This window comes from Mercurialis annua, linkage group LG6 (assembly GCF_937616625.2).
Source record: "Mercurialis annua linkage group LG6, ddMerAnnu1.2, whole genome shotgun sequence".
Classification (NCBI taxonomy): domain Eukaryota; kingdom Viridiplantae; phylum Streptophyta; class Magnoliopsida; order Malpighiales; family Euphorbiaceae; genus Mercurialis; species Mercurialis annua.
The window spans coordinates 38,096,317-38,118,895 of record NC_065575.1 but is presented as its reverse complement, the minus strand read 5'-3'; the positions used below and the strand labels follow the sequence as shown (position 1 = coordinate 38,118,895).

Here is a 22,579-nt window from a genome sequence, read left to right as displayed (position 1 = left end):
TTTGTGGAACCTTAATTGTAATAGTTGCACGTCTAAACGTCATAGAGTGTCTTTGTATACTGATCATTGACCTTTTAATCCTAATTTTTATTATGCAGGCAAATAAGTTTCTTTTTATTATTTATAATTTAGATCAATCATGAAAACTATAATTTTATTGTATTAATTTATTTACTAGTTTATTTTCTGACTGCAAAACAAATATTTATCTGTGCAGCCTGGTTCAGATTTGTATATCTTAACTGTAATATGGGTGATTTTAATATTATGAATTTTTAATATTTGCATACAATAAGTTTATATTATAAAAATAATATAATGATCTTTCTATTTTTGAGATATTTTAATAACGTGTTTATAAAGTTAATATGAAAATCAAGTTTTAAAAAAATTTAATTCTAGAATTCATTTCAAATATAAATATATAAAATTCATTTTAATTTTATATTTTATGTTTTTTCATTTCAAACTGTATAATTAATTTATAAAATATTTTCTTATAGAATTCATTTATAAATGAATTTTAATTAACATTTAGAATTGTTCCAAAGGGGCCTTATATTTTTGTCTTTTGGAAATTATATACGTTACAATAAAACCTAGGTATGGTTGCCTTATATGAATTTCTTTGAACCCGTTACAATTGCGAGAAATACGAAAGCGATACTTAATTTCAAAATTCAAATTCAAACATTCAAGAAAATCGAAAATCTACTGAAATGTTGCCTTATATGAATTTCTAAAACCCTAAAGTAGTCGGCATGGTTGGAGATGTGAGCGGAGTAGTCATGGCTTCAAGTGGAGGAGGCGCCACCGCGGCGGAGGCTCAGTACGTGTTGGCGAAGACCTCAGTATGGTGGGACATAGAGAATTGCCAGGTGCCAAAAAATTGTGATCCCCACGCAATAGCACAGAATATAAGTTCAGCTCTTGAGAAGTTGAATTATTGCGGCGCCGTCTCCATCTCCGCCTACGGCGACACCGTTCGTATTCCCCAGTCTGTTCAGCAAGCTCTCTCCAGTACCGGCATCGCACTCAATCATGTACCTGCCGGTACTTATTTAACTATATAGTTTTGATTTTTTTCTTATTTAGTTGAGATTAGGGTTTTATGCATTTTCATTCAATTTCTTGATAGAAAAACCCTAACAGTTTGATTGCTGTAGTTTTAGTGCGTTGTGACTAGGGATGTGCGCTATTCCGGTATAACCGGATTAACCGACCGAACCAAACTGAAATTTTAATTTGGTTTGGTTTTTGGTTGATTCTGTTCGGTTATGGTTAATAATTTTGATGGTTATGGTTAATAATTTTTGGTTGATTCTGTTTGGTTAGTTCGGTTCGGTTTTCAGTTTTCAGTATGAAATGTTTGAACTAAATGAACCGACAATAACTGAATTATAAATATATTATGTTATTTTGTAATTTTTTAAAAAAATTAGAGTACTTATGTGACTTTTTAAAATTTAGATATAAGTTTGTCCCCTAACTTTGTAATAATGACTGAACCAAATAATTATTTTAGTTCCGTTATGGTTTGCATATATTTCGGTTTCGGTTCGGTTATGAAATATCAAAGATATTCGGGAGGAAAGCACACCCGTAGTTGTGACTCTCTTTTTGCAAAACGAAAATATGTTGAAGTTCTGATGTTATTGCTATGTTCGTGTTGCCAATTTGTAGGCTCTCTGTATGCCATGTTATTGTTTTGCATCCTTATGCTGCTCATGTGTTTTTTTTCTCGCTGCTAATAATTAAAGAAAACTATTGTTAATACTTGGCTGTAGGTGTGAAAGATGCAAGTGATAAGAAAATTCTAGTAGATATGCTATTCTGGGCAGTAGACAACCCTGCTCCTGCAAATTATTTGCTAATCTCTGGTGATCGGGATTTTTCTAATTGTCTTCATCAGCTACGTATGAGGAGATATAATATACTTTTAGCGCAGCCCCAGAAAGCTTCTGCAGCTCTTATTGCAGCTGCAAAGACTGTATGGCTTTGGAGCAGTCTTCATGCTGGAGGTGCCCCACTTACTAGTGGTGAATCTACACAACTTGCTAACGTTAGTAGCACATCTAATGTTTTATCATCTCAGAGCAGATATTCTGAACCCATTCAAAATACAGAAAGTGGTTTTTTGAGAAACACAAAATCATTTACTAATGTAAATGTTGGCAATACTCAAATGAAAGGGAATTATGTACAGAATTCCCTGAATCAGCCTGGTGTATCAAGAACCTCAAGTGCACCAGTAGCATTTCAAGAAACAAAGAACAGTAATGGCTCTTATCAGCCGGACAGTGCACAAGAAGCACAGTTTAAGAAAGCTCCTCATGAGTTCTTTGGAGGCAGTAGACCTGCTGTGAGGTCTTATAAACCAGATTACTTTCCTGGTGATTCTGACCCTGTGGAGAGTACTGTCAGTTATCCTGTAGGACATGCTCAGAATCAGTACATTCAGCATGAGAGGTCCTCTAGTTTCTCTAGGAAGCAACCCGCCTCTCCACATGGTCGTCATCTAATGCATTCCGGGCCTGATGATACTAGATTTACTTTGGCGTCGTCTGCTAATGTTCCTGATATTGGTAAATTTGGTATATTTGATTCCCAAAATTTTACTCAAGGTGCTCCTAATCAACATCACGGAACTGTAGACAAGTTAAAAATGGATTCTCTTGAGTTTTCTAATCCTTCTCCTTTAATGCTACCACATCTAGCCCTTAAGATGCGCAGTAGCCAAGATAACAATCGGAATCCTCATGGTAAACAATTTTCCCTTTATCCATCCTCTCCAGCAATAGGCAATACAAGTTCTTCTACTAATCTCATATCAGGAGCCCAAGGAGGGTCTCCTTCAGAACATGTTCAAGGTCTTATTGGTATTATATTACTTGCTTTAGACACCCTAAAAGCTGAAAAAATAATGCCTACCGAAGCAAATATAACGGACTGCATTTGTTTTAGTGACCCAAAGTACTGCGGTATTAACGTGCGTCAAGCATTGGACAGTGCAATTGAGCATAATGTGGTAACAATGCAAAAGTTAGGAACAGTGCAGTTTTATGTTGGTAAAAATGATAGACTATGGAAGTGTGTCAATCCTATGGGTGGTAATCCTAACCAGTATCCAAACACAATATGGAATGAAATACATAAATACCTAACTTCTTCTGCTGGGCGATCAGCCCTATTGGCTTCTCATTGCAGGTAAAGTTACATATATTTGTTTGTCTGGTTCTCTTTTGCTTGGAAGTATAATTTTTAACAACAGGTTTTGTGACTCTTGTCGATTACGCAGATATGAAGCAGCATTGATTCTGAGGCAAGGATGCTTGCCAGACCATGCTTTAGGTGTTGTGTACCACATCTTGAATTTGACAATTTATTCGAAGAAATGGATTATCTTTAACCACTCGGGATGGCAACCACTCACCATTACCCTATAAGAGTTAAAGAAAGACCGTCTGGCCATGGTTCTTGATGTATCAAGGTCAGTTAGTATTATAAAAGTTTAAGAAGATCAGAGATGCTCACTGCTTAGGCAATATAACAGTGGTGAGTATCTAAAAAGTTGTGTTGGACACAGCACTTAGACAATGAGTCAATTAAATATGTTTAGGTTTAATGCCCTTTTTGTCCTGTTTGCTGGGGAGTTTACCTCTATTGGGCATCTTTACATGGAGGGCTTATGACATGGTTGCATGTTATAGAATGTTCAACTACTCCCGATCTGCATGTTTGAAGTTATAAGTTGGTTGTGAAACATAGGCTACTTTAAAGAAGGTTTGAACCTGTTTTTTTTTTGTTGTTCAATTACAATTAAAATGGGGACTATTAGGTTTAGTGTTGGTTGAATGGAGAATAGCGAAGACAAAGACAAAGATATTAATGGTAATGAAGTATTTGTGAAGAAGTTATGGAAGAATTATTACACCTGGAAAGGTCGATTTCTTCACTTGGGCGTGATAACATTGAAGATCTATAGTTTTAAACGTAAAACTGCAAGGGAGCAAAGTTTTTACTAGGAATATTGTGTTTTATTTTGGAGGTCTTGTAATGCGGTCGGATATTTTACAATTAGCTTTTGAGGATGTCTCACAATGCGATCGAATATGTTACAACTATGTAAAACATGTCTTTTTGTTGTTTTTATTTGAACTACTATTCTTTAGGTATTGTTTTTTTTACATGGAAAAGTAAGAAAATTTAATCATTGGTTTGGTTACATATTGACTGTATGATTAATACAAATTATACGTTGAAGGATACTCCAATTATTATTTCAGAGTAAAATTTGAAAAGGGGTATCATTTTAATTTTTAAATAATAACAATAATTACATTTTCAATTATAGTTTGTATAAATTAAAATCAAATGTTATTTGATAATTGTAGATATTTTACTTATACATTTATTATTGATAGATAAATGTTAATTTTCAAAAGTTTTAGGATCTTTTTAATAAAATATTAAAATGTATATTTTATTCTATCAATTATCAAAAAGAGACAATTTTACTGCTAGAGGGGCTAAAAAATACAAATCAGCAATAAGCTGATTACACCACCAAAAATAGCCTTTAGGCTAAATTTTTTTATTTTTTAAACTGTTAAATTTTGATTGTCCTGGGAATGTAAAGTCCCATAGATAAAGGGAGGAATGGATTATTTCCATTGAAGGGATAATCATATTCCCGTTTCTTAGTACATCTTGACAAAATAAACATAAATAATGGGAATTATCCATTTCCGTTCTATTCCCTCTTTTTTTTTGACAAACCAAACGGCCGCTAAGAAGCAAGACAGAAGGGCACAAGCAGGCTAAAAACCAGACAAAACACAGAGACAAGACTAACTACACTCAAAGAAGATGGGAGCAGAGTTTTCAATATGGTTATTGCATAAGAATACAACTATCATTGTTAAACACTTTCTACTACAGGAGTTTGTCCTTACCAACCTGTTCAACAAAGCTAACCAGGTGAGTAAAGACTAAAGAGAATTTGTGGCCACTCTGAAGTAGTCCACATATCAGATGTAACATCATTCATTGGATCAGGAAGCTTCCAATTATTATCTCCGCATAGGCTTTGAACTGTTGCAGTTTTTTTAAATAAAATGTTGATTTGATAAAAATCTATTAACCATGGATTTGTCAATATCTCAGGGGTCAAACCGGAAGGAAAAATCCCTCGCAAGACCAAGCTTGTAATCAGAACAGGCAACGATGGTTTGATCTTCAGGAGATGCCTCCAACTCCATGAGTAGCCATGAGGTTTTGTAATTCTTCAAAATCTCAGGATCTTCAGCTTATTCACAATCACCCAATTGTGACATTGGATGGCTTATAAGAAACAAAACACTAGACATACTTGGAGAGAGCAACAATATTCCGATATGTGAACTGGTTTAATGCCTAGTCCCCATAATTCTTGTTGTTGCAAATTTTAGAACACTTGGTTAGCCCAGTCTCTAAATAGTCTCGTTTTTTTTAGGTTAGAGATTATTTTTCTAAGTTGGAGTTTGTATCTAAATAGAAAAGATATTCGAGAATCTTTGCAGATCTGGTAATCTGTTGAATTTCAGGGTCGACGCGCTTTGTCCGAGTACTCAGGATTCGATTTTATCCTTGTGGATGAGATTATATTCCAGTCGAGATGGATATTATAAATGAGTTAATTACACCATTTACGATAATTACCCAAAATAATCTCAACATTACGAGGTCAGGTTTTACTTTTCATATATGGATTTTGTTCTTTTATTTTTTGATTTTTATACTTTCTTTTTCTCATAAATATCCATTACTCTAGAATCTTTTATAACCTAAAATCACAGCCATTCACTAACCTAATTCTCCATTTTCTCTTATTTTTTCCATTTTCAATTAATCACGGTCCCTTCTTCTCCGCTACCGCTACTACCGTCGTAACCATGAGCCTGCACCATTCGCTACCTCCGCTTCCTCCGGCAATCTCTGCTTCCTCCCCTCGCCATCTCCAACAATTGTTGCTTCCTCCTCCCGCTACCTCCATTCGTTATCTGCGGCCGTTGTAGATTTATGAGATGTTTTGCGGGCTCCTCCAGACGACATTGATGGTGCTCCGGCTATAACCGGACCAATTGGCGGCAGTGGAGAAGGAGGCAGTTCAGATCTGTTTTTCTCTGTTTCAGTTTCAGGATGGGTTTTTGTTGATTGCATATTAATTGCCTAAAAGTTATATGGGTTTGGATTGAATATTAGTTGTCCGCAGAGATGGATTTGGATTGAGAAATGCAAATAAGATGAATCATTCAATCTGATTTGCAACGTCTGAGAGTTTTGAGAACATGGTTGCTTTGAATTGTGTTTGGCAAACCAGAAATTATTATTTTTAATTTTATTTGATTTTCTGTTGGTTTGTATGATTGATTGTAATGGTTTTGGTCTTGGTTAACCAATGATTTACTAATGGTATACATATATTTTTATTTTTAGTATCCCGTTAGTGAACCGTATGTGAACAGTTGGTCAACTTGTAATAAATTTTATTTTAAATATATTATTATTAATTTGTTAGCAAACCGTTGTTAAAATTGAATTGTGTATTTATTTTTTCAATTGTTTATGATTTGTAATGATTTTAGTGGTGATGTGGTGGTGGTTCGATTTTTGGTGTTGCACTACGTGCACTCTAAGTGTTTGAAGAAATGCTTATGAGAATTGTAATGTTTTTGGGTGTTGGGTAACCAATAGTTAACATTAGGTAAATCGTTGGGTAACTTGTAATAAATGTTATTTTGAATATATTATTAATAAAAACGTTAGTTAACTGTTGTTGAATTTTATTTTGTTGCTATTTAACCAATGATGTACTAAAGGTTCACAAATAACCTTGTTTTTAGTACACTGTTGGTTAAACTAATGGTTAATCAATAATTTTAAATTTTAAAAAAGACGATTTAGACTTTATGTGACGGCTGCTCTTGCGGTGATGAAGGCGGAGGGGTTTATAATAGAATTCAAGTAGTTTAATAGAAATGAAGGTTTGAATTTGTAATAGTTTTGTTTGTTGGTTAACCAACGGTGTTAGTATACCGCTGGATAACCAAAATCGTATTTCTGAGATTAAAAAATATATTTTTGAGAATAACAAAAGTCATTTTGCAAAAAAAAAAAAGTACAGATTGTATTTTTCAAAAAAAAACTTTGAGATAGTATTATTGAGAATATTTTATCTTTTTTTGGTATTTATCTAAAAAGCCCATTATAAATTCGGCCACCGATTTCCTCTGGCTTAGCCCTTTGGGCGAGAGTGCGGTGTCGTCTGAGAATAGATCTCCTGCGACTCGGCTCCATAATATTTCAGGTAGGATTCGGTATCCATCAATTATAATGTCATCAATATAAATAAGGCAATAAAGTTGAATTCCAAATGTTGAATAATAATACAGTGAAAAAACATAAAATCCATTATCATGGTGCCTGTTTTAGGCAGTATATAATGATTTATGAAGTTTGCAAACATAATCAGGAACACTCTTGTCAACAAATTCTTGTGGTTTAGATATATAAACCTCTTCTTCAAGATTGCCATGAAAAAAGGCATTGGAGACATAAGTTATTTGATAGACCACTGATTAGCAAGAGCCATAGAAAGTAATAATCGAATTGTTGCGGGTCTAATAACATGGCTATATGTATCGTGAAAACCCGCTCCAGGTCTTTGGTGATAACCATTGGCAACCAAACGAGATTTATAGCGAACAATCGTACCTCTAAATTTCTTTTGACTCAAAATACCCATTTGTTTCCGATAACATTATGTGAAGAACGAGATCCCAAGTCTTATTATTCTTCAAAACAGTCCATTTTCATTTGTAAGTGTAGCTTTTCTGAAATATTACACTAAATAAAAGTTAACGGTACAACTTAGAAATCCTTCATCAAACATATAAGTGTAGCTTTTTGAAAAATTATACTACTAAAAACTGCACTGAAAACCACCCCTATAGAATTATTATAGATATATAGATAAATAATAAGACAAAAACATAAATACAAGTCCCAAACTTTTTCAGCTAAGCTACTATGCAATTATTGATATTATTAATTCAGAGCTAATCTATAGTATTTGGACTAAATTCTTTGGACAAACTAAGAACAAATAAATAAATAGAATTAATGGCTAAAAATATCAATTTCAAGGAGTGCTTTCTTTATTGAAAATTAAATAAAAACTACTCCTTCCGTCCTAATACGCATTAACTAATACCACTTCATCTTTGACAAAAAAAAAATACCACTTCATCCAGGGAACTCCAAACCAGAAAAGCTTAGCTTGACTCAACATTTCTTACTATTCTTCTTCCTTGGCAATTTCTTGCTAGTTGGCAATTTCTTGCTCGATCCACCATTAATAATGGGAAATGTTAAGGTTGTTGTGCATATAAATCCAGACTTAACCACACTACACCAGCATTTAAAAATGTCGATTATGTCTAAAGTTCGACTCTTTAGATCATACAAAATGACGTGTTTCCCCTTAGCATAGTCGAACAAAACTTTATCACCTTCTTTTGAATAGCATAAAGGTTTCAATCCTGAAGAAAAATTAATATATTTATCTTGATGACCACACTGCACAGTAAGCAGTTTGGTCCAAGAATCTTCAACTCCATATTCCTTCATAATCCAAATATCAACATAACCCTGAAAACAATAGCTCATACTAAGGCATCCTCCAAGTTCCGATACCATATTCAACACTTTCCTGTCTCCATCTCTCGTATCCTTCGGCAGCGGCAATGGCAGCGGCACCTCATGAAACGTTTCACCGCTAAGATCAAATGCAAGAATGAAATTATAAAATGAAGATCCTTCGTCACGAGGATGCGCTATCCAATGCAAGAAGGAACCCACAAGAACACCCGAGTACTCATAATTGTCGCGACACGAGTTAGGTTCAGGACTGTGAAGATCTTGAATCCTTCTTAATGAATTATTTTTCACACTATATATCATGACTCTTAAAAAATCTTCAGAATATAGTTTAGTGACCATAATAACCTTATAATCGTCAGACACTGGATCATACCCGAATCCATCAAACAGAATATCGACTACCCAAAGGGGAAAAGATTTGAACTTGTTCGTCGACGGATTCCATAGAGTGATTCCTTGTTTGTTATATATAGCAACCACACCATTACAAGATCCGAACACGCCGTCAGGATTTACAGGGATGAAACTGTCAGGAGTTTCCACGAAAGGCTTGCGCCTGCTTTTGATTTTCAATGGGCTGATAATTAGTGAATCGTCTAGATATTCACTCAAAAGGCTTGGGTCAGGATCTATGTCTATGGTGTGGGTGCAACCGTCGAGGCGCCAATCGGCGAGAACGAGTTTGCGATGGAGATTGGTTTGAGGACGATGGGAATTGATGAATTCGGGGCTGTCGATTAAGGAACGACAGAATTTGGACAAAGACCTGAAGCGCAGGAGAGATTTGACGGGTAAAAGAGAGAATATGCTGGGCAGAATGTCGACTGATAGCGATTCTGACATTCTGAGATCAATGGGTTGGCTGCTTGAGAAATATGAGATTAGGGTTAATATTGTAGAGATAGAGTACGAAATATATGGGATTAGGGTTAATCACAGATTCACACTAGAGATAAAGTATGGAATATAATTTTACTCTTAAATATTCACTTTTCTTTTTGACAATAAAACATTCACTTAAAATCTCGGTTTTTCTTTATTTACTTTAAGGCTTAATCACAAAAAAAAACCTCACCTTTTAGCCCTTTTTCAGCTGCACCCTGACGTTGCAATTTTGTCAGTTGCACCATAATTCGCACCTTTGGGTTTCAATTCCACCCTCAAAATCAAATTGGATTTTATTCATTCGGAGAAAATTCATAAAAACCCTTATAAAGTACTCGTTTGAACTCTTTTTCACATAAAAAGTTAAAAATGGATGACTTATTTTAACTTTTTTCAAGTGAAAAGAAGATCAATTTAATACTTGAGGGTGGAATTGAAAACCAAAGATGCGAATTAGGGTCCAAATGACAAAATTACAACATCAGGGTGCATTTGAAAATGAGCTAAAAGGTGGGGGATTTTTTGGTAATTAAGCCTTACTTTGAACCCCAAATTTTAAATTTTAAATTCTAGATTCTAAATCCTAACATGTAAGTTCTGAATCTTAAAATTTAAATTCTAAATTATAAACTCTAGTCACTAGACAATAAATTATTATATCTAAACCCTAAACTCTGCTAAATCTAAAATATTATTTTCTAAACTACAAATTCTAATCCTCAATTTTAAGCACGAGAATATTTTTATAATCATAAATTTTTATGGTAAGTAAAGCAGATAATATGAGAAGAATTATTCAAGACTGGTGAATTTAGAGAAATTATGATAAAAAGGATAGACACTATTAATGATGTTAAAAATTAAATAAGAAAATAAATCATTTATGATTTTGTTAAGTATGAAGTAATATTCCTTTCCAAATTTTAATATTACATGCTACTTTACAAATTATTTTTCAAATTTCTTATAGTTACAAGAGCAACATTAATTTGCATCATATATTTTTAAATCCGAATTAAATCATCTTAACCGATCGAACATGAACCACTCAGCAAGCAAGTTCGATCTCCGGTCAGATTTTAAAAACCCTTACAAGTTAGTGTGATTAGCTAGAAGAAACCTCAAGCTCCATTAAATAATATATATATACAAGCACCAAATGATTATCAATGCATTCGTACAATTCGATGCTGAAACGAACACAGATTCCATTCCACCTGAGAATGTTGCATTAAGGAAGAAAGGGATTGTGAGAGGGATACGTCTCTTTCTGCTTTTTATAAGCCCTGTCGACATCAATTGTAAAAAGAAAAAAAAACATTTACAGTTTATCTCTATATGCCTTGAAAGTCGAGGTTTTAAGAATAAAATTAACACTTTGTGTGCAGGTGATTGATTACCTGGAGGCATTTAGTCCTCCTAGTCCGACTGTTCCCAGAATAATAAATATGAATGGGATTCGGATTAAGTTGCGATTAGTTATTCCTCCTCCGGGTGCTCGCGGCATTCCCGTCCTCACAACTCGAGAATAAGTAGCTGATAGAAAGAAGATTGAGAATGAAGACAATAAGATGGAAGAAAATTGAAACTACCTTCATATTTATAGTTACCTGAAGATGAACCTTCTCCTCTTGCACCTGTTGTAAACCATTGTATAGGAAGCCAGATTAGATTAAAATTTCAGCAGTTTATATTTAACTCATTATTCAGCTCATTATTTCTAAACTTGTTTTTTGGTTTGCAAACTCAAATCCAAATGGACATTAAATATTGAACAACTTGCAAATTAATGAACCCATGCATAACAAACAAACAACAAAAAATGTAAAAATTATACTTCTCTAGAATCTAGATCAGCTAGCATCTACCAATATATGAATCCCATAAAACAATCACATGCTGCACAAATACAAGTTGAGTCATAAACTCAACTTTTGAAAATAGAAGATTACGTTTATTACCAATATATATGTATGCCATTGCTTACTCCAGGTTTGATGGGAACTTAATGATCCATTAATCTATCAAATCATCACGGGGGAAATCAAAACCGTCATCATCAGTGGTCACTCCTCCAGCAGCCACAAGCTCAACCACACCTTCCAATAATACGTTTCTGCCAAGGTCTTCCCTTCGTGGTTGTTCTCATCAATCTTGTCTCCATAAAATTGTTCCTATTCACTATAAGGTATCTCCTACAAGGCTCCAAGTACAGCCATATAAGATATTCGTGTCTCACTAAGCTTATTGTATCTGGAAAATAATTTTTTTCCGATTGCAATTCTTGTAATTATAGATTGTAGTGAACATAGGTGAGTTCATTCCAACTCTTTTGAGATTGACAGTTATGCAGTTTAGTGTAATCTTGATCATATGTACTCCAACTATGTTCACATCAAAGGGATGAGCATGTTTGGCTCAGTATGCCTACAACAGTTCTTCGAAGCTCTATGCAACTTATCCCATGTTGTTGCCACTTGCCACCGAGCAGCTAGTATGATTACAACAGCATCATACATTTTGCTTAAAATTTAAATAACCCACTACAATATAAATATAAATTAAATTAAAATTAAAAATTAATATAATATTAATAAAATAATATGAGAAACTTTCTTCTAAAAATAAACAACTCAGTTGCAAGTAACTCATCCATTTTACCTGGATCAAGGGCCATTCTAGTGCTTATGGCTAAATCAGTTCCAAAAATCCAGTAACTACTTGGGCACAGTATTTGCATTTGACCTTCTTCTTCCTTTCATTCTGGGAAATGCCATGCTCCACCCAGGGTCTATGAGTCGGGTAGATCGAAGCAGGCCACTCTCTTCAATTTTGCATTCAGCACAGGAGCAATACCTTTAAGCTCCTGGCTACCGGACGGCGACTGCAACCAATGAGCAAAAGAACATCTATCAACAGATGGACAAGAAGAGGAAAATTCTCACATTCACCATGCATCATTAAGGGGAACGTTTAGTAATGAAGTATAACCTTTTGACACACTGGAAGCCTTTATCCAAGTGCACCTATTCTATCGCATGTCTCCCCCGAAACTGGATTTATTTGGGTTTATTCCATAAACTCATTTGCAGCCTCAATTAACTAAGTGTGGGCGGGTTAAAACAACTATACCAACAGATGACTAAGGAACTGAAAGGAGAAATAATGAGCAGACAAAAAATATCAGAAGAACACGAAATGCAAGAAACGACCCAAATTCATCAAAATTCAAGGTAAATCTCAACAATTGGACACGAAATGAAGTATTATAATTGGTTTAACAACACAACGTTGAACTAGAATTGCAAGTTTATTCAATAAGTTTTGCAGTCCATTTGGGAGTTTGCAAACCATGATTCTTGAAGCACTCTTTATTGCATTTACAAAAATAGAAAGAAGAAAATTACCAGACAGCAGGGAGGCATAAGCTTCTGAAATCTGCAGCAGATGCACATAATCAGCTTTCCATCATAGGACCATAAAAGGTATAACATCTTTTGTGGTAGAAATGCATATTGCAAGGACTTGGATAATTTAAGTTGAAAAAACACTAACTAAGACAAACGAATATCAGCTTTAGCTCCATAACATGCTCAGTGAGATTCATGATGTTTAAGTTGTGGTTCTTCACACGCATCCTTAGATTTCTTTACTTTGAACCAATGGCAAAAAATAGGTAATATTCCATAACATTTAGACTTGGAAATACAGAAACGGGCATGCTCCGTGAGATATGATGTTCGAATTCTGGTCCTTAAATTTTTCTCATTTGAACCAACGACAAAAAAAATGGATAATATACAGAAGCAACGGTATTAACAGATACCGTAGAAAATTTGATGGCCTATGCATGATCAGTATATATCATAATGATCTAAGTTAAAGGTAGTTGGTACACTTTGACTAAACCAACTGAACATAAATTAACAAAATTGCAACAAGAATCATATCTCAAACTGTGTAGAAGGAGAACTTACAGCCTTAAACTTGGATTCAGCATAGGATTTTTTGTGCAGAGGAAAAAGGTCAGGATGAGACTCCCATACTTTCCTTCTGTATGCAGCTTTAATCTATCACAAAACAGTAATCCAAAGACCCACAAATTAAAGACTCAGAAGAAATGAAATTCATAATTAGTATGTGATGATTGCACCTGAGATGGAGTAGGGGTTGAATTGGAAGGGAAGCCAAGCAAAACCCTAGCTTCATTTCCCTGCATTTCTTCCTCTCTCTCCTTTTTTAGGGTTTTGCTTTCTACAGAGAGAAAAAAAGAGAAATCTCTATCTGCCACTCATATATATTTGCTGTCATGTAATAAATTGCATGTTTTCATTTCACCATTGATCATAGCCGTTTCTTGTGTTGAAAGAATCTAGAATCTACCTTGCCTAAACGATGTCGTTCTAGCCTGATATAAACCCAGGTAAACCCTGCTCGACAATTAGAGAAGGATTAAAAAAAATGAGAATTGGATTGAAGTGGGCAACAAAGCAACTTCAATTCATATCTTCTAATGGAACCAAATCACAATTTTTCCTATCAGCTGCTTCTCTCCTCCTTACCCGCTCTTACTCTAACGGTACGTTTTTTTTTTTTTTGAGTAGGTTTGATATTTGATCAGTCAGTTTTAACTAGTTTTATTGTATCTGCAGAAATGGAATCGCAGCTGTCCCCTGACCTTGTTAGAATTATGGAACGGAGGCTATCTGCTATTGAGCATAGGAGTGTTTATCTTACCAATTTCATAAACAAGGTAATTGCATTTTTTATTTCGATGTTAATTTACTGTTTGCGGAGTTTCTGTGCCTGTGTTTCGGATGTTGTATTGAAGTTATTTTTTAATTGGAATGCTGATTTGCATTGCTGGTGTTCATTGAAGACAGCTAGAAGCCTCGCCTGCAGAGTATTCGAGGGCTAATAAAGAGTTGCGCAAACTTAGGAGTTCCGTTGATCTTATATCTGAATTGAGGTCGGCACAGAAGGTATTTGTTCTCTTTAGGTTTTCTTGCATCTTGCTAGCATGGATTGATAAAGATGCAACATATTATTCTATTTGACAAGTTATTCAGTGTTTCATTGTGGTACTGGTACTTGTTACTTCTTATTCTTATGATTATAGAAATGGGTTGAGTATGGCCATGACGTATTGTTAAATTGACTGACTAGCTAATGAAAAATTGAAAAGCATATGTTGGTCTTATCATCTATACAAAATTATACATCTTTGTCTTTTTGTCTGTGGCCCTTGGTCTCAAGGTAAAATCAATCCAATAAGCACGCTTTGCGGTCCTTCTCATCCATGAGTTTTCACAGTAGCTAAAACTGGTAACTAGTTGCTTAGTAGGAAATTACTGAGTCATTTATATCTGAGTTTTTTTATAATTTAAAACTTATCTTCTTGTCCCGGTGCCTCTTAGTTCTTACCATTGATTATGAAGAATTGGGAGTCTACGAAGTTTACTTTTTTGTGATTATGTAGGAGATAGATGGATTAAGGTCACTGATGGCTGAATGTCCGGAAGATAAAGACATGATGGACATGGCAAATGAGGATTTGAGTAGGGCCATGGAAATAGAGAAAAGGCTTCAAAACATGTTGTTGAAGTCATTACTTCCAAAAGACGATGCGGATGAGAGGGGTTCTATTCTGGAAGTAAGAGCAGGTACACTTCCTTTTCGATTTCGAAATGAGCTTCAGAAATGAAGTCTCACTGTCTGTTGCTTATATTAGTGAATTCTTTAACCATTTAATTGTTTTCTTTCAATTTTACTCTTTCTTGCAAATTTGATTAAAGTCTTGATCAGGAACTGGAGGAGAAGAGGCTTCTTTATTTGCCATGGATATATTTAAAATGTAAGTATAGATTTTAAGAAACATCTTTCAAATTCTCTTTTGGGTACCTCTTGAAGAGAGAACTTTTTCCTGATTGCAACAGGTATGAGAGATACTCACAGAAGAAAGGCTGGAAATTTGAAGTGGTTGATATAACAGCATCAGACTTGAAAGGATACAAGGTATGACTCTTCTGAATATCTTACGTTACATTCACTCGCTCGTTATATTTGACAGACAACTACTCGATCACTAATGGCTGGTGTTGCATTTGCATCTTTTAGGTCTTGGATGTCTTATTAGGAGTTACCACATATCTATCTTTTATCCCTCTTAACTTCCAGTTCTTTTTGGCAGGAAGCTAGTGCTGCAATTTCAGGAAATGTTGTTTTTGGAAAACTTAAATTTGAGAGTGGAATCCACAGAGTTCAGGTCCACGTGCCACCTCTCGTATAAACTTGTATGACTTCTAACTAGGAGGAAATATTACTTCTAGCAGAAATGACTGACAATTTTTCTTCGGCAGCGCGTTCCTGTGACAGAGAAATCTGGACGTATTCACACTAGTGCCGTGTCTGTTGCTATCCTTCCGCAAGCAGATGAGGTGTCAACTTCTAGATTATCACTCATCAATAAATATTCTGGAATTTAACTTGTAGTTAGTAATATAGTAAAGATGTTTGGGTCTTGTTAGTAATGTATGATCGTATTTAATGTGTATGCATTTGGTCGACTTCAGTTTACTTTTGAGATTATTGAGATTGGAAGTTTTATTATAAATATGTAATGTCTGCTTATCTTCCTATATTGTACTTGCACTTATCTAATATTTTTCCTTGGGACCTCTGCAGGTCGATGTTCAGTTGAGGAATGAGGATTTGAGAATTGACACTTACAGATCAGGCGGTTCAGGTGGGCAGCATGCAAATACAACCAATAGTGCTGTTAGAGCAACTCATATACCAACTGGGATTACTGTGTCCATACAAGATGAAAGATCCCAACATATGGTGAATCGTTCTGAACTACTTATAAGTTATATTACTTTGCAATTTGAGAATCTTTCTTAAATATTTACGTCTTTTTCGAGCCACACCTTGAGAATGGAGCTGTGTTCAAGCACTAATGATGGACAGTAACCTGTTTTGTCTTACCACCAATACACTCAAAAGTTTCATTATGTTTTTCGCTTTCAAAATTTTCCAGTATGAGAAATATTTTTTGGAATTGGAAATTCAAGAAATATTGGAAAGATGGAAGTTTGGGTTATATCTAATCCAAGTTACTAACCATGAATATAAAATGTATCAGTATTACTCTGAACAAATTTCCTTAATCAGTTGATTGTTTGCTCTTTGGTGCTTTCGCAGAACAAAGCAAAAGCTCTTAAGGTGCTGTGTGCAAAGCTGTATGAAATAGAAAGGTCAAGAATTCAGACCAGTCGATCAAAGCTTCGATTGGAACAGGTAGAAAAGATTATGACATGATGCTACTGATTCTGTCGTCTTTCGTTTTATTACATGAACTAATTGATTGCATCTTAAACAGATTGGAAGCGGAGACAGATCAGAACGCATCCGGACTTACAATTTTCCTCAAGGGCGTGTCACAGATCATCGTGTTGGCATCACTCATCATGCAATTGACGATATTATGCAGGGAGAGAGTCTAGATGTCTTTATTGACGCCCTTCTTCTCCAGCAAGAAATGGAGGCAATTGCATCATTCAGTTTGGCAGATTAAACAATAGTCCGGTTCTCCTTTTGACCCAGTTATTATTATACCATTATTTTGTCGAAATACTAATGCTGCTTAAATCAAGTTCAGATGAAATTCAAGTCGATGATAGTGCTATTTGAAATGTTGAACTCAGTAACTTATAAATTAATAGCTCAATTTGATGATATAGCATATGCTTACTGAAATAATCCTCCTCTACAATTGTTTAATTTTTTTGGCAAAACATATATTTGGATTCCTACGTTTATCTAGTTTTTTGACATTAAATATCTAGACTTTCATTTGTCAACCTTGAATCCCACACTTTTAATTTTGTAGAGATTAAGTTTTTTCGTTACGGAATTGAAATGCATGTACTCAATGTGTTGTTGATAATTTGATATGACCTGACTAAATTTTTTATTCATTTTCATATATTAACTTTATTAAATTTTAGTGCCTACATTTATATTTTTGTTGATATTAAATCCCTAAACTGAGTTTTTTTCGATCAAAATTGACAATGTTAATACTGATTACTTAAATTGAATTTTTTGTTTTTCGATCTAAATTGACAATGTTAACTTAATAGTGAAAAAGATTCAATATTGGTAAATAGAAATGCAAAGTTCTATTTAAGTAGTATATATGCATTTTTTTTAGAGTATGTCTAAATGAAAGATGGAAAGATGCATCACCCTCGGGAGGGGAGAGGAAACAGTCCGTTACTTACATTAAGAATAGAATTAAGAAAACCAAATTAATTGAGTCGTAGCACTTTCAATTAAACTAAATGAATTATTAAATTTAATTAAAACCAATTTAACTAACCAAAAACTTATTATTGTATAACCAAACCGATAAAATTAGCCAATTACTTCTATTTAACCAATAAAAATTAGGGGTGGGCATGGACCGGTTAACCGGTCCATGAGGGCAATTTGTAAACCGGTCCATTGTAATACGGTTTTTAAAATTAAAAACCTAAACCTAAAATTTTAAACGGTTAACCGGTAAATCGGTTAACCATAAAAAACGGTTCGGTTTTTTGATTTTACGGTTTTTAACCATATAACCATTAGAAAAATTAAAGACAAAAAAGATAAAATTTTACAAGCAAAAAAAACTATGAAAAATCAAATTATATTAAAAATATAAATCTAAACTATCTTATGAATAGTTAAGTCAATGCAAATATTTAAAACTATTATTATTTATAAATAATTTATGAGTAATATTAAAGCTAGGTTTGTATTTTTTGAATTGATTGTGGTGTTGTTCACGTCCACTTTCTACTATTTATATACTTAAATATTCCTATTTCTGTTAAGTAAATATTTTAATAAGGAAAACGACAAATTTCTTTTAAAATATTTTTATATATAAATTCTCCTAAAATATATAAATATTCCTAAATAAAATATATGTCAATATATTTTTATAATTAGATTTTATTGTGTATATTATAAAATCCATATTATTTCACAGATCATAAAATATATCTTATTAATTATTAAAAATATATGAATATATATATAAACCGGTTAACCGATTAACCACGGTTTTTAGAAATCCAAAACCTAAACCTAAACCATTAACCATGAAAACTAAAAATCAAAACCTAAACCTAAACCGTTGGACCGGTTAACCACATTTTCCGGTTCGGATTTCCGGTTTCGGTTCGGTTAATCGGTTTGACCGGTTTTTTTGCCCACCCCTAATAAAAATCATAAAGAATCATAATTAATAAAAATATAAAATATTTGGATAATTTGATCGGCTAATTTTGATAAAACTTTTAATCATACCCGAAATGAAATTTATTCTTTAGTCGAACCGAACTAATTAAAATCTTTAACCAAATTTAACCAAAATAAAGGCTAACCACCTCAAAAACTACCGACCTTTCATTTTTTTTTTAATAACACCCTGACCTTGCAATTTCGTCACCCTATTTCGTATTTTTACATTTCAATAGCACCCTAAATTAAAAAAAATAGATGATTTCATGATTATAAGGATTAAATTTTATAAAATAACCAAATCTAAGGATCATTTTATACTATTTTCAACTTGGCTAAATTTTAACAAGTCCCTTAACTTAAAATATGTTCAAATAAACCATCTTCTCCATTAATTCAAAATTAAAAAAAAAATTATCTTCCCCGACATCTTTTCTGCTCGACCCGCTGCCGCTTCTGAATCCGCGACCACCCACCGCCGCTTCCGGGACCAGCAGCTGGCCTCCTTCCGGCCATGGAAGACCAGCTGGTCTTCCATGGCCGGAAGACCAAGACCAGCAGATCTGCTGGTCTTCTGGCCGTGGAAGACCAGCAGATCTGCTGGTCTTCTCGCCGTGGAAGACCAGCTGCTGGTCTTCCTTTGGGGAAGACCAGCTCGTCTTCCCCAAAGGAAGGTCTTCCATGGAAGACGCGCAGCTCGTCTTCCATGGAAGACCGGTGACGGAGAGCGGCGTTTGAACGGAGGTGGTGACGGAGAGCGGCGGCGTTCGAACGGATTTATTTATTTTTTGTTATTAGTTTAATTATTTTTTATTATAGAGAAGAGGGTTTGTACATATAATGTTAAACATCATATGATATTTAGAATTTTTAAAAAATATGAAGGATTCATTTTGAACTTTATCCAAATGAAAATAGTTCAATTTAATACTTTAGGGTGCTATTGAAATGTAAAAATACGAAATAGGGTGCAATTGACGAAATTGCAAGGTCAGGGTGTTATTGAAAAAAAAATGAAAGGTCGGTAGTTTTTGACGTGATTAGCCCCAAAATAAATAGGTTAAACATATTAATTTAGTTTAACCAACGGTTTGCTTACTCCTAAACAGATGCTATGAAAGGCCAGCATAAGAGCTGGCGGCTCAAAAGAATGTTCTTCTCGAACCAAACCTAAAACAAGCACCAAAGTCTGCATGTCTTGAGATACCGAATTTATACCCCCGGTACAGCACAACTTCATACAATCTTTTCAGCAAGTCACAAGGATCCAAACCTACAAAAGAGGCACTTTACTAAACAAGTGTCCCAATCATTCCATTTATTTTCCAAGTAATTTGGACTCGAGCACCAGAAATGGCGCTTCGTGGTCTATTACACTGTCATCATTGCTGATGAATCCCAATGACATGAGAACAGCTGAATATACAGAATCGAACTCATTCCTAACGAACAAATATGAATATACAGTATTTAACACAATACTAAAATGCAAGTCCAGAATCATTCTTGCCTATTTTAAGCATGTACAAGATCATAAATAGACAAATAACGCGTAACTTTGTATTTTTCGAATTAAAAAATTAATACATATATCATTTGGTATACACATCTAGTGTAGGCAACTATGTTCCCCATTTGGGATCAAAATTTGAAATGGTCATACAACAAAAGGTTACAACTGCACATTATATGCCACTGATCCTAACAAAGGCCAACGAGAAGAGTTGAAACTTCACCTTATTAAGATTTAATCCACAATAGCACAAGTACACAAGAATTCGTGTGTGACGTAATCTACAAGCTAACTTTTGATGTCTGTAACTGTAATCCCTACTTTCTTTCGTGCTACTTGTATCTTCATGTTACATCTCTTGGCCATGGTATCATTCTTGTTGGACCTAAGATAACACCTGTCCAAGAGATTTAAACGAATGCAGCTCTTATAGATACTAACCCAAGAACAAGCTGCAACACTAGTGTTAAGAAAAAATTATAAAAAACAAAGAAATTTGAAATGGAAAAGAAGATTACAAATTTTTCAGATGATATCGTACGCGGGTAGTTTACAAAAGTTTCCCAGATGAAGTTACTGTGAATTGCATACAAGCATCCACAACAGAGCTACCACCACCTCATCATACACAGGCACCGAGAAAATCGCTACCTCTTGGACTGATGATCCATCCATCTTGGACTTGAGAGAGGGAAGAAACCTGTAGGTGATAATGGAAAAACGAGTCCTGGTGAAGGTGGAGGTTGAGGTCCTGAACCTAAAAATCCTGATTGAGCCATGGGGGAAAACGAAAAATTAGGCGTCAAAGGTGGAGGAAACTGCATCCCAGGGGAAAATAACGGATAAGGTGACCGTGGAGACAGCAAGTTCATGTAAGCTGTCGGGGACGGCAAAAGGAATTGTGATGTGGGTGAGGGTAAACCGCCAGGGCCATTCATTTGTGGTGAAGGGTGATTAGGGAAAGGGGGAACAGGGCCGTTATATCTTGGTGACGGTAATGCAGGCATATGGGGATTAGGATGTAAACCAGAAGGTGGCGGCTGAGGCTGATAATATCCTGGACCTTGGGCTTGCGGTTGTTGCAATGAAGGTTGAGTTTGGAGTCCCCTTGGACTGGGCTCCATTATCGAAGTCTGAAGATAACGCATATAGGCAGAGATAGGAGACTCAGCCGTATTCGCCCAAGCTGTGTCCCCAGATGGCATTGGTGGCATCATCGGTGGAGGCTGTTGTCCAAATTGACCAGGCCTACCAAAATGATTATTAAAAGGAGCTGGAGGAGGCAGTGGAGCTGGAGGTTGAGCTGGAGGAGGAATATGGGGTCTATTAACGGGAGTCAAAGGAGGCGGTCTAATCTTCTGCAACCGCATACTTTGAGGCTTGGGCGGATTCTGCGGAGGTCGAGGCAAAGGCAAAGGCTCTTGGGACGGAGATCCCGTTAGTTGCTGAACAACATTTCTAAAATCGTTCTTGCTAATATTGTAAACCTGAGGCTGAGGTTGTTGCCTATTAGCATTGTTTACAAAATTCGGCTGATGCAACGGACTCTTCCTTATATTCTTACCAATCTTATTCACACCCAAAAGATCATTCTGCTGCCGATTTTTCGAATTATCCATACTGCAAACTCTTATTCCAAATCACCCCAATAATAACCCTAATCAAATCTTATCAGCAAACCACTAAAAAACCCTAAAAACTCATTTCCTATAACCTCAAGTTGCCCATACTAAATACCCCAAAAACCTAAAAGATCATAAATTCACAACCCTAGAGCAAGATATTCAAACTTGAATCTACTTCAAAACTAACTTAAACCCAAAAAATATAAATTAAAACCAAATCTTTGAGTAAAACCAAATCTTGCAAGAAACAGAAGTAAAGCAAAAGCCAAGAATAATTCAAAGTAAACTCCTTTGAAATACGGTAGCGACTAACAGTAAACGCATAAATACAATAAACGATAGAGAAATTTACAGTTGGGTGGACTGACTGAGGCGAAGAAGAATCAGCAGAAGGGTCTAACGTTGCTCGACTTTGCTTAAAATTTCTACAAGAAAGGCAACAGTGAAGAAAAAAGAAACCCTAACAACCAAGAATTTTACAGAGAAAGAAGAAGCAGCTAGCGTGAGCAATTGGGTCAACCGTTGAAATCAGAGGGTTTTTTTTTTTAATTATTTGCTA

At 34.9% G+C, this 22,579-nt stretch overlaps 5 protein-coding genes across 5 annotated transcripts; 2 read left to right on the top strand and 3 right to left on the bottom strand.

Moving 5' to 3' along the window:
- Positions 1 to 574: 574 nt before the first annotated feature.
- LOC126688201 (uncharacterized) lies at positions 575 to 4,171 on the top strand. Its single transcript, XM_050382822.1, has 3 exons — positions 575 to 1,053; positions 1,788 to 3,207; positions 3,299 to 4,171. The coding sequence occupies exons 1-3, from the start codon at positions 762 to 764 to the stop codon at positions 3,444 to 3,446; spliced, it is 1,860 nt and encodes a 619-aa protein (XP_050238779.1). The 5' UTR covers positions 575 to 761; the 3' UTR covers positions 3,447 to 4,171.
- Positions 4,172 to 8,109: 3,938 nt separating this feature from the next.
- Positions 8,110 to 9,685, bottom strand: LOC126688314 (F-box protein CPR1-like). The gene has a single exon (XM_050382966.2). The coding sequence runs from the start codon at positions 9,544 to 9,546 to the stop codon at positions 8,326 to 8,328; it is 1,221 nt and encodes a 406-aa protein (XP_050238923.1). The 5' UTR covers positions 9,547 to 9,685; the 3' UTR covers positions 8,110 to 8,325.
- An 873-nt stretch (positions 9,686 to 10,558) lies between these two features.
- Positions 10,559 to 13,872, bottom strand: LOC126688221 (uncharacterized). The gene is made up of 6 exons (XM_050382845.2): positions 13,742 to 13,872; positions 13,566 to 13,658; positions 12,996 to 13,026; positions 11,199 to 11,225; positions 10,989 to 11,124; positions 10,559 to 10,874 (listed from the first exon to the last, which is right to left on the bottom strand). The coding sequence occupies exons 1-6, from the start codon at positions 13,805 to 13,807 to the stop codon at positions 10,820 to 10,822; spliced, it is 408 nt and encodes a 135-aa protein (XP_050238802.1). The 5' UTR covers positions 13,808 to 13,872; the 3' UTR covers positions 10,559 to 10,819.
- A 162-nt stretch (positions 13,873 to 14,034) lies between these two features.
- LOC126688220 (peptide chain release factor 1, mitochondrial) lies at positions 14,035 to 17,349 on the top strand. Its single transcript, XM_050382843.1, has 11 exons — positions 14,035 to 14,167; positions 14,241 to 14,341; positions 14,472 to 14,570; positions 15,068 to 15,251; positions 15,394 to 15,442; positions 15,525 to 15,603; positions 15,779 to 15,853; positions 15,948 to 16,025; positions 16,273 to 16,431; positions 16,792 to 16,887; positions 16,970 to 17,349. Exons 1-11 carry the CDS (start codon positions 14,050 to 14,052, stop codon positions 17,162 to 17,164), a joined length of 1,233 nt encoding a protein of 410 aa, XP_050238800.1. The 5' UTR covers positions 14,035 to 14,049; the 3' UTR covers positions 17,165 to 17,349.
- A 3,071-nt stretch (positions 17,350 to 20,420) lies between these two features.
- Positions 20,421 to 22,579, bottom strand: LOC126688238 (protein HAIKU1). The gene is made up of 2 exons (XM_050382869.2): positions 20,914 to 22,579; positions 20,421 to 20,792 (listed from the first exon to the last, which is right to left on the bottom strand). Exon 1 carries the CDS (start codon positions 22,012 to 22,014, stop codon positions 21,043 to 21,045), a length of 972 nt encoding a protein of 323 aa, XP_050238826.1. The 5' UTR covers positions 22,015 to 22,579; the 3' UTR covers positions 20,421 to 20,792; positions 20,914 to 21,042.

Coding starts and splice junctions, on each gene's coding strand:
- LOC126688314 (XM_050382966.2), bottom strand. CDS start 9,546: ATGTCAGAATCGCTATCAGTCGACATTCTGCCCAGCATATTCTCTCTT.
- LOC126688221 (XM_050382845.2), bottom strand. CDS start 13,807: ATGCAGGGAAATGAAGCTAGGGTTTTGCTTGGCTTCCCTTCCAATTCA. Junction 13,659..13,741: donor CAACCCCTACTCCATCTCAG/GTGCAATCATCA, acceptor GTTTTGTGATAG/ATTAAAGCTGCATACAGAAG. Junction 10,875..10,988: donor GGAGGACTAAATGCCTCCAG/GTAATCAATCAC, acceptor TGATGTCGACAG/GGCTTATAAAAAGCAGAAAG.
- LOC126688220 (XM_050382843.1), top strand. CDS start 14,050: ATGAGAATTGGATTGAAGTGGGCAACAAAGCAACTTCAATTCATATCT. Junction 15,443..15,524: donor GCCATGGATATATTTAAAAT/GTAAGTATAGAT, acceptor TGATTGCAACAG/GTATGAGAGATACTCACAGA. Junction 15,854..15,947: donor GTGGAATCCACAGAGTTCAG/GTCCACGTGCCA, acceptor TTTCTTCGGCAG/CGCGTTCCTGTGACAGAGAA.
- LOC126688238 (XM_050382869.2), bottom strand. CDS start 22,014: ATGGATAATTCGAAAAATCGGCAGCAGAATGATCTTTTGGGTGTGAAT.
- LOC126688201 (XM_050382822.1), top strand. CDS start 762: ATGGTTGGAGATGTGAGCGGAGTAGTCATGGCTTCAAGTGGAGGAGGC. Junction 1,054..1,787: donor ACTCAATCATGTACCTGCCG/GTACTTATTTAA, acceptor ACTTGGCTGTAG/GTGTGAAAGATGCAAGTGAT. Junction 3,208..3,298: donor CTATTGGCTTCTCATTGCAG/GTAAAGTTACAT, acceptor TCGATTACGCAG/ATATGAAGCAGCATTGATTC.